Raw genomic sequence first — 10,387 nt, 5'->3', positions numbered from 1 at the left:
GTGTTGATATGTGGTTGCTTAAGTGTTTCAGAGGGTTGCTAGGGTGTTCTGGGTGGTGTTTAGAATGTTACTATGTGGTTGCTGGGTTGTTGCTATGTGGTTGCTAAGATATTCTGTTTTTTTAGCATGTTACTACAGTATATGATTGATGGCGTGTTGATATGTGGTTGCTTAAGTGTTTCAGAGGGTTGCTAGGGTGTTCTGGGTGGTGTTTAGTATGTTACTATGTGGTTGCTGGGGTGTTGCTATGTGGTTGCTAAGATATTCTGTTTTTTAGCATGTTACTAAGGTATGTGATTGATGATGTGTTGATTTGTGGTTGCTTAAGTGCTTTAGAGGGTTGCTAGGGTGTTCTGGGTGGTGTTTAGAATGTTATGTGGTTTCTGGAGTGTTGCTTCTGTTTTGTAGCATGCTTTAGCATGTGTTTAGCAGTATCCATTACTGCTAATTAAGCAGCTCTTCATAAAGTCATCACGGGCGGAGCTATATGTGATTTAATATAATGCAAACAGATGGTATATGTTGTTCTTATAGGTGAGCTCCTGAGCAAATATGTACTCTGTTAATGAGAGTTTGGGTTGATTTAGAGTGACTGAGGTTTTGTTTTTACTACTGTGCTCAAAAGTGAATGGCCTTTGAATGGTTATCCTGTTTGTTAAGAGTAGATATAGTGGGGTCTGGTCATCACTCTCTGGATAAAGAATAAAGCTGAGGATGTGTGCTGGTGTGTGTTTTATATTCTCTTTGAAGTATAAACGACATTATGAGCTAATCTAATATGAATAATGTGAATATGGTACAACATATTACTGAAGCTCTTTGTATTTGTCTGCTGTTTTAAGTGAGACTAATAATAACACTAATGTGCTGTCACATTTGCTCACTTCTCAGAGACCAGTTCTTGTTGGCAAAAACAATGAGGACATAGCAAAATATCAAGATGGAAGGTGTTAAATTGTGAAAACATAAATATTCATTCTTTATCTTAAGATTGTGCTGATTTCAGTCACCTGTCTTCACCCTCAGATGGTGCCACAAGTTCTTGTTAGAAAGTTAGGGGCAATACAACACAGCTGTAGAACGTGTGTGTGTCCCACATACAGGTGTTTATGGGAGCTGCATGTTTGGAGATGGACATGTGGGGGCAGAGATGAGTAAAGGGGGAGGTTGGTTCTTATTCAGTGGTGGTTACACATTAAAAGGAGTTCATACAAAGTTATCATACGACTCCTCTGTTTTGTGCACATTTACATGGTGACAGAAGTGGAATCGCTTACAAATCATGGCTCAAAATCTACGACGCGTAGAACCACTCGTGTTTGACGATGATATCGCTAACAACTGGCTGAAATTCAAGAGAGAATGGGACGTGTACAGCAAAGCAGGACTGTCCGACAAGTCAAAGAAGGTGCGAGCTTACACCCTTCTCAATTTAGCCGGTTCGGATGCATTAGATAAATATGAGTCATTTCACTTTCAAGAAGATGAGGACAAAGAGGATCCTGATGTGTTCATTAAAAAATTTGATGAGATATGCTTGCCAGAACGGAACGTGATAATGGATAGACACGCCACGGTGCAAACGGTGCAAAAACCTGACGAAGGAATTCAATCCTACGTGGCTACGTTAAGACTGCTGGCAGACTTTGGCTACTTTGGCTCGCTAACTGATGAACTAATACGAGACTGAATTGTCTGTGGCATTCACAATGATGCAGTACGTGCTCAGCTGTTAAGGGAGAAAGACTTGACATTAGAATCAGCAATCAGAACATGTATGCTGTTTGAGCGTGCTGAAAGAGGTACTAAGGAGCTCAAAAGAGAGGCTGAAGCTCATGCCACAAGTGGAATCACTTTACCAAATGTTGTAGCTCTAAGCCTCAATATACAGGTGGACGGATGACGCCATCTAGTGGACCTAATGAAAAAAATCTACACAGAGTGAATGAAGTGGAAAGTGAGGTCCACCAAGATTATTTTAGTTTGGAGATGGACATGTGGGGGCAGAGATGAGTAAAGGGGGAGGTTGGTTCTTATTCAGTGGTGGTTACACATTAAAAGGAGTTCATACAAAGTTATCATACGACTCCTCTGTTTTGTGCACATTTACATGGTGACAGAAGTGGAATCGCTTACAAATCATGGCTCAAAATCTACGACGCGTAGAACCACTCGTGTTTGACGATGATATCGCTAACAACTGGCTGAAATTCAAGAGAGAATGGGACGTGTACAGCAAAGCAGGACTGTCCGACAAGTCAAAGAAGTGCGAGCTTACACCCTTCTCAATTTAGCCGGTTCGGATGCATTAGATAAATATGAGTCATTTCACTTTCAAGAAGATGAGGACAAAGAGGATCCTGATGTGTTAATTAAAAAATTTGATGAGATATGCTACTGCGGGGGTGAGCACGCTATTGAGCGCAACAAATGCCCTGCTTTCAACAAACGCTGCAACTCATGCCACAAGTGGAATCACTTTGCCAAATGTTGTAGCTCTAAGCCTCAATATACAGGTGGACGGATGACTCCATCTAGTGGACCTAATGAAAAAAATCTACACAGAGTGAATGAAGTGGAAAGTGAGGTCCACCAAGATTATTTTAATTGTGAAAGTGTGGACCTGCTTGCAAACAAAGGAGAAATATTCATCACACTCTCAACAACCAGTAACAAGCAGGTCAAGCTGAAAATAGACACTGGAGCTAAATGCAATGTCATGTCTCTATCCACACTGCAGCACGTCGACCACAACGTCCAAATTGATCAGTCAAACAGAGTAAATCTGATAGCCTATGGTGGTCAAACAATTCAGACACTGGGCACTGTTACCTTAGTTCTGTCAGGAGGACAACTGCTATTCCACATAGTGGATAGAAATGTCAAAAGTTTGTTAGGCTTACCTGACAGCATGAGGCTAAATCTCATACAACTCAGCCCTGAAGTACATGCTGTACAACAGCAGGCACCCGAGATCAGTGATTATGAGGATCTGTTTTGTACTGACAATGTTGGTAAGCTTCCAGTCATGTATCACATGCGCCTGGATGAATCAGTGTGTCCTACTGTGTGTGCCCCCAGAAGGATCCCGTTGGCTATGAAAGATAAAGTCTTACAAGAGTTGAAAAGAATGACCAAACTGGCCATCTTCTCACCAGTGGAGGAGGCTACCCCTTGGGTGTCTGCCATGGCAGCTACAGTAAAAAAGGATGGTACGGTACGCATATGCATCGACCCTGTGCATCTTAATAAGGCTCTACTTAGGCCTCATCACCCATTAAAGACTGTCGAGCAAGTGATCGCTGATATGCCACAGGCAAAAGTCTTCAGCATTCTGGATGCAAAATGTGGATTCTGGCAGATCCCTCTGGACGAGGAATCATCGAAACTCACAACTTTTATGACCCCGTTCGGAAGGTACAAATTTCTACGAATGCCATATGGGATTTCAACTGGAAGTGAAGTCTTCCAGAGATGTATGGAACAGCTCTTCTCTGGGCAGCCTTGTGAAATAATTGTGGATGACATCTTGATCTGGGGCTCTTCTGTTGAGGAACATGACAAACGCCTTAAATGTGTGCTAGACCGTGTCAGAGCCATAAATATGCAGCTGAATCCAACAAAATGTCGTTTCAGGGTCTCAGAGGTGCCATATGTAGGCCATCTTCTCACAGACAAAGGTGTCAAGCCTGACCCAGAAAAAACCAAAGCCATCCACCAGATGCCTACCCCAGAAGACAAACATGGTTTGCAGAGGTTTCTGGAAAGGCTCTTCAACCCAACAGTTATGTCGTCCAGTCTAATGGCAAGGCCTGTGTGAGGAACCGTCGCCACCTTCTACAAGTACCTGAATCCTACTGTCCTACCATTACCATGTCTGTACCTATGATCTTTCCTGAACCCCAAGCAAATCCAAGTGCCGTAGTGCCACATGCCACTTCAAAAAATGGATGTGATGTGCCGTCACCACAACACACTGACAGTTCCAAGCAAGAGGACCCAAACTCACAAGCTTCTCTGTTTGTCACTCGATCAGGAAGAGTCTCCAAGCCTAATTTAAGGTTCAAAGACTTTGTCACACACTGAGTGTTCATACAGCATGCCATGCTTATGATACATGGAGCATAAGTTACATGTTATTGGTGTTTATTTACATGCTGAACCCTTTTCCTTCTTTTCTTTGGTTTATGTTACGTTATTAAAAAAAAGAAAAAAAAAAAAGAAGAAAGATGTAGAACGTGTGTGTGTCCCACATACAGGTGTTTATGGGAGCTGCATGTTTGGAGCTGGACATGTGGGGGCAGAGATGAGTAAAGGGGGAGGTTGGTTCTTATTCAGTGGTGGTTACACATTAAAAGGAGTTCATACAAAGTTATCATACGACTCCTCTGTTTTGTGCACATTTACAACAGCCATGTGGGAAATATCTCAGTGCTGTGACAAAGAACAGCAATCTTAGAACCGGTAATAAAATTTGTACCTTGGATTAGTTTATGTGTGTATGTTTATGTGTGTTTAGCTTCTGAAATTCTTTACATATTTGTTTTATAGTGTAGGGCAGCATGGGGCTAGTTGTCACACTTGTTACTCTAGTGTCACATGGTAGGTTAGTTTTTGAAAATCACTTTCTGCATAGGCACATACTTCAACCATTATTGCGCAGGCAAAAAAAAAAAAAATATATATATATATATATATATATATAAATTTGTTAAACAATATTATAGAGTTTTACTTGATTTTAAACAAAGCATTTATGAAGTGCAAAAAAATAAAAGGTAACGCAAAAATATTTCTTTAGCATACACATGTTGTCATAAAACACATGACAACATGTGACCTCATGTTGCACTCCTTTAACATAGCTTAACTCGTGTAAATCATAAAAAAAACAGCAACAGTAAAAACAAATATCTAATACCTTATTTCTGCAGTCAGATGTCCTTCATTGTCCAGTCATATATTCTATGGGTGCAGATGATTGTCAGTAGCATCCGTCTTGTGTGAGGATCAGGGCGAGCTGTCTGTCTGTCTGTCTGTGTTGTTCTCTGCAGTGACAGTCTGTAAATGAGCTGTATGAGTGTGTAAACGTGAGGGTGGGCTCTAAACACACCTACATGAGAGGCCAGTGAACCATAGGAGCGTGGTAGAGCTTAAACATGAACAGAACAAATGTTAAAATGTTCTATCATCTATCTATCTATCTATCTATCTATCTAACAACAGTAATAGGCTGGAGGGCATAATAAATCCCTTCTTCCACAGCACTGCTCTTTTGGTGGTTTTCTAAAGAATCATTTGGGCTCGGGCTGGTGTGAACAGTTACAGCTGCCCGGTGGAAACATTTGCCGTCAGAACGTTCTGTCAAACATCTCATCACAAGTACCAAGAGACAAAACCCAGTCTCAGGTCTCATTCCCCAGTGCCACCAGACCATAGGAAGACAACTATTCCCCAGTGCCACCAGACCATAGGAAGACAACTATTCCCCAGTGCCACCAGACCATAGGAAGACAACTATTGTCCTACTGACATTGTTGCTGAAATACTGCATGCTGGTTATACCACACTGACAAATGCTGCACTGTTGTTTCTTTTTTAATGTAAAAATATCTTAAAACAAAAGTGCTTTAAAAAATAATGATGATGATAATAATAATTAAAAAAAAAAATTGTAAACTTTATCAAAGCTTTTTGTCTCTATTATTATCTCTATATTACCTTTATTAGTATTACCTTCATAACATGTTCATCATAGAAGAAAAGTATTCAGGTCATTGTGTGTATGAATTAATGGCCTGAATGATTATGAATGATTTGTTTCGGTGTTATTTTTTTTTCTGTTTTTCTATTGATAAATTATCAGTATTACATGCTGTTGCAGTGATAAGCCGCTTGGTGGTACTGCTGAGCAGGGTAACACTGGATACTCACTGTCTTGTCTGCCATGTAAAATACATCTCAATTACTGTAAAATCTCTTTCCAAAGTTAGCTTTTTGAGAAATGAGAACAAAGGTAAATCAGCAAAATCCTAACAAAACGACCATGAAGCTTGAATTTAGTGCATAAACGTATCATTCATTTGAATAAAATAGATAGCAAAGATAAGCAAACCCTACCGCACCTACAATGTAATCACAAACACTCGCATACGCACACTTATCCCCTCAGGTCCTGTCTCAGCAGTGTCTCTACATTCAAGCAGCACAGCAAGCAATCAGTCCCCAAGCGTAACAAGTCTCACCACGCTGCAGAAACAACAATTATCTCTATTGTCTCATCTCACCACTTTAGCATTTATCATAAAGACGCATACGAGATTACTGCACCCTGCCATTTCCAGTGCAAAATATGTGTTGTGTCTCTTTATTAATTCAAATATACCTAGTTTATTATTTTTATTTCATTAAAATACATGAAAATGCAAGCTTCTTTTGTTTTTAACAATAAAATATTGAACAAAATTGATTTGAGGAAAACTTTGAACTAGAATGCATACACACCAATCCTAGTGCAAAATATTATGTCACTTTATTTATTCTTTCAATTATTTTTTTAAAATATCGTTTAAATGGATTGTAGTAATAATACATTCATATATTTTGATTATGAATACATTCATATAAAAGTCATCTTACCCATGTCAGCTATATTAGTCTTTATGTTTTTAGATGAATAACTCTATAAGATACATGTAAAGCCTCAGTACAAAAAGGTAAATGATGACTTTTCCAGGGGCCATCTTACAGTTTTTCATGGCTGCACAAATGCAAGAGTGAGTTTTGCCTAGAACTAAAACTAGTCTGTAATTCAATGTGTAATCAATAATGTGTCAATTCAATAAATCAGTGTAAAGAATGTTCAGTCGCCATGATTGCTCTCATTTTAAGTGGATTGAATGCTCCCTGTCTTCCATTGTGGTTCTTTAGGAAAATATACTAGTCATGGATATGTGGGGAAACTTTGCTCGTTGGTTTGCATGCTCATGACATTTGAAATTTAAATAGTATGTAAAATAATAAGTCTGGTTATGATAATATTTCTTAAGCTTATGTATGAGCTCATCTTTTGATTTTTTTTTTGTATGGTTATGTGCCACCTATAAGAAAATCTCCTAAATCTGAATCTGTTTGAATATGGTTAGACCTGTGACCCGGCCGACCAGATGTGGCCTCATTCATCTCACCAAATGGAGCCATTTCCTCCATAAATTATTCATATTCACCCACCTATTCAGACACTAAAAAAAAAAAAGTGAAACAATATAGTAGAATTGTTTGAAACACTATTGTGAGGATATTAATTAAAGGGAGATTTTATTGTTAAATTCAATTGAAATTAGATCTAAAGTACAGCTAAAACAGTTTGATTGGCATGAAGGAACAAGTCAGAAAAAGAAAGGAAAATATATAAACAATATATAACAATAAATAAACAATATATAATAATTAACATATACGTATACAATAAACAATATATAATAATATATAATGTACTGTCAATAAATTAGAAATTACAAATAAATAATATATAAGTATTTTTAAAGCATATTAAGCTTATCAGAAATTGAATGAAATAATATATAATTATTAATATATAAATAATGTAAAAAAATTAAAACAAATAAATAAAATAAAATATGATGTATTTTATTAAGTATTTTAATAATGTATATTATTTAAATATTTTAAAACATTAAGCTTTTCAGAAATGTCATTAATTAAATAATATATAACTGTTAATGCCTAAATAGTTTTAATAAAGACAAAAATACAGATAAATAAAATATTATGATTTTTATTAAAATAAATATATAATAATATATAAATCGTGAAAATAAAATAAATAATGATGTACATTTCATTAAATAATAAATAGCTACTATTATACGTAATGTAAATAAATTTAAATAATTACAAATATGCAAAATAAAATATTATGAAAATATTATGTATTCTGAAAGCGTATTAAGCTTTTCAGAAATGTCATGAAAATTATTATTTATTTATTTTCTCCGAATTTTTTGGAACAGTGAACTGAAAGTCTGACTTCAGAGCAACCTGGGATCAATATGCGCGCACCCTCGCGTACACACGTGTGCGCGGGAGCGTGCATTCCAGGCGCGCGGCCGAGGAGGGGGATTTATGTATGAAAAGAAACCGGAAACTCCAGCCATCTGTTCGCCACTTTAACAGCAGTGGGCGACGCGGAGCGTGAGACTGGGCGTTAATGACTCCATTTTCACGTTATTTTTAATCAACCATGGCCGTCAAGGCACTCGACTGATTACTGACAGCCTCCGTTTTTATTTGTTTAGCTTGAGAAACTCCAGCGCCGGGAAAACGCGAGTTTGAAGAGACTGCGCGCTGTGTGTGTGTGAGAGAGAGAGAGAGAGAGAGAGCTGGGCGTGAGACGTCGGGGTGGCTGGCTCCCTCATTTAAACCACTTGTGCATGATATTTCTTTCTTCCTCGCATTTTTTTTTAGCTTCTTCGACTTCTTATATCGTTTGAAACTCCAGAAAGATGGGGTGCACCCTGAGCTCGGGCGACAAGAGCGCCCAGGAGAGGAGTAAAATGATTGACAAAAACCTGCGCGATGATGGAGAGAAAGCGTCGCGAGAGGTCAAGCTGCTGCTGCTGGGTGAGTTAGCCGCTCCGCTAGTGAATGAATAAGCCCATTAAAGTTCACTTAACAGCAAATATAAGACACTTCAGCACTGGATTTAATATGTCAATAAGCCATGAGTGGAGAATAAAGAAGTTCAAGTGCATATTTATGGACGCTGGAAACTTTTCTTTCCGTAGTTACCGCGCTGGTGTCTCGGCTAGCATGTGAAGCTAATCCACTCAGTTAACTATATCACTTGAGTCATTTAACACTGCTTTTAAGAGTTTAGTTTATGTTTCTATACAGTAGAGACGGAATTCTCGCGTAAGGGATTTTATTTGCCTGTTTTCTTTTTCTTTTTTGGCTTTGACCTCTTCAAAGTACTGGTTTGCATATTCGCCGAGTGGCCAGTTAGACGCTAGCGGCTCTCTGCTAATCCAGCCAACAAAAGACTAGTTTAATCTAATTTAATCCGAACTGCCTGATTTACTGAGATAGATCCGATAGATTACCCTAAACCTCATCCAATTATGATAAATGAGCTTGTGCATATGGAGGGTCCTGCTGGGTGCTTGCTTGGAGTAAACTGGAGATGATGATGCTAGATGGGCCTAAAAAGTGGTCCTGGTGATTTTACAAATATCATGAGTCTGGTAAATTTTAAACATGAATGTGTGATTAATTTGATTTATTACTTATGTAGGTTTTCCAACACACAGCTCTTAAATCTAGAATAAATATAAAAAAATCAGCAGATATTGTTCATTTATTTAATTACTTATTATTTATTTGCATTTAGACCATGGTTATCCCCTTTAGAATTTATTATTATAAATTTTTAAAAGCCCCTTATAGATTTAGCTTTTGGCTATAAAATTTTCATATGTGCAGTCTTACAATTTAATGCAGTTGCAGATTATAAACAATATCTCTAGTAAAGTTTTTTCTTCTTCTGTTATCTTAAAGCAGTCAACTTGTTAATTCATTGTGATTTACATAGAGGCCACTTGTTTCTCAGTTTCCGATTCCTGTTTTGCATATGTTTCTTCTGTACTTTTCCAGTGTGCAAGCATTTTTCGTGGACATTGAGTAATGAAGCCAAACAATTTATTTGCTTGTGGCGATTGAAACATTTGTTAGCTTTTCTTGATTATCGATGGTGTGTGTGCAGCTTAAACATAATATTTGTTTTACAGAAATGTCACAAACTCCCTAAAGAGAAGCACTTGGTGCTGTTTACATGCAGTTTTATTCATTTCGAAGAGCTTTGGTATGCTAGTTCCCTTGCTAACAATCACGGTCAACTTTTTGCTTGGATCTGGCCATTTAATTATCCATTTATTGTCCATTTTCCCATTGGTCCCTCCTTTACTTGCTGTGTAAATTGTTATAGGACATAAAACCTGCCCTTACGTCATCAAACTTTAGGGAATTGCCGTCTAATTATCTAGTTAACTGGATTCCCCCTATGTGCTGATTCATTATACGCCCTCTGTGTGCCGCATTTCTTGGGTTTGTTTGCTTTTTGGCATTGCGGATCAACAGCATATGTCCCTACGCCTGCTGTAAAACAGGCTGGAGTTCCTGTTTAGACTATAGAGGGGACAAATGGTGACTGCCAGGGTTGTTACTAAGAATAAATCCACTGCTGTGAAGAGAAAGTACCTTCATGGGTGGTTATTCAAAGAATTTTGTGTCGCAAAAGTCAATGAGTGTCACAAATGCATATCAAAATGTTGTAATTCCGTGAAGATGAGCATGTCTTTACGGTATAGAG

The 10,387-nt window shown here is 37.9% G+C and overlaps 2 protein-coding genes across 2 annotated transcripts in view; one reads left to right on the top strand and one right to left on the bottom strand.

Annotated features, from left to right (window-relative positions):
* The window catches only part of LOC107753582 (muscarinic acetylcholine receptor M2-like), a 12,890-nt gene extending 7,953 nt beyond the window's left edge, over positions 1-4,937 (bottom strand). The window contains exon 1 of the mRNA XM_016569766.1: positions 4,922-4,937. The gene's annotated coding sequence lies outside the window, so the exon portion shown is untranslated. The remainder of the gene's footprint in view (positions 1-4,921) is intronic.
* Positions 4,938-8,176: 3,239 nt separating this feature from the next.
* The window catches only part of LOC107753581 (guanine nucleotide-binding protein G(i) subunit alpha-1-like), a 15,003-nt gene continuing 12,792 nt past the window's right edge, over positions 8,177-10,387 (top strand). Inside the window, exon 1 of the mRNA XM_016569765.1 lies at positions 8,177-8,643. Coding sequence (XP_016425251.1) covers positions 8,526-8,643 — 118 coding nt within the window. The 5' untranslated portion in view covers positions 8,177-8,525. The remainder of the gene's footprint in view (positions 8,644-10,387) is intronic.

Source organism: Sinocyclocheilus rhinocerous, unplaced genomic scaffold, assembly GCF_001515625.1.
Source record: "Sinocyclocheilus rhinocerous isolate Xijiao unplaced genomic scaffold, SAMN03320098_v1.1 scaffold200, whole genome shotgun sequence".
Lineage (NCBI taxonomy): Eukaryota > Metazoa > Chordata > Actinopteri > Cypriniformes > Cyprinidae > Sinocyclocheilus > Sinocyclocheilus rhinocerous.
The sequence above is the reverse complement of the archived record's forward strand: the minus strand, read 5'-3'. Positions and strand labels throughout refer to the sequence as shown.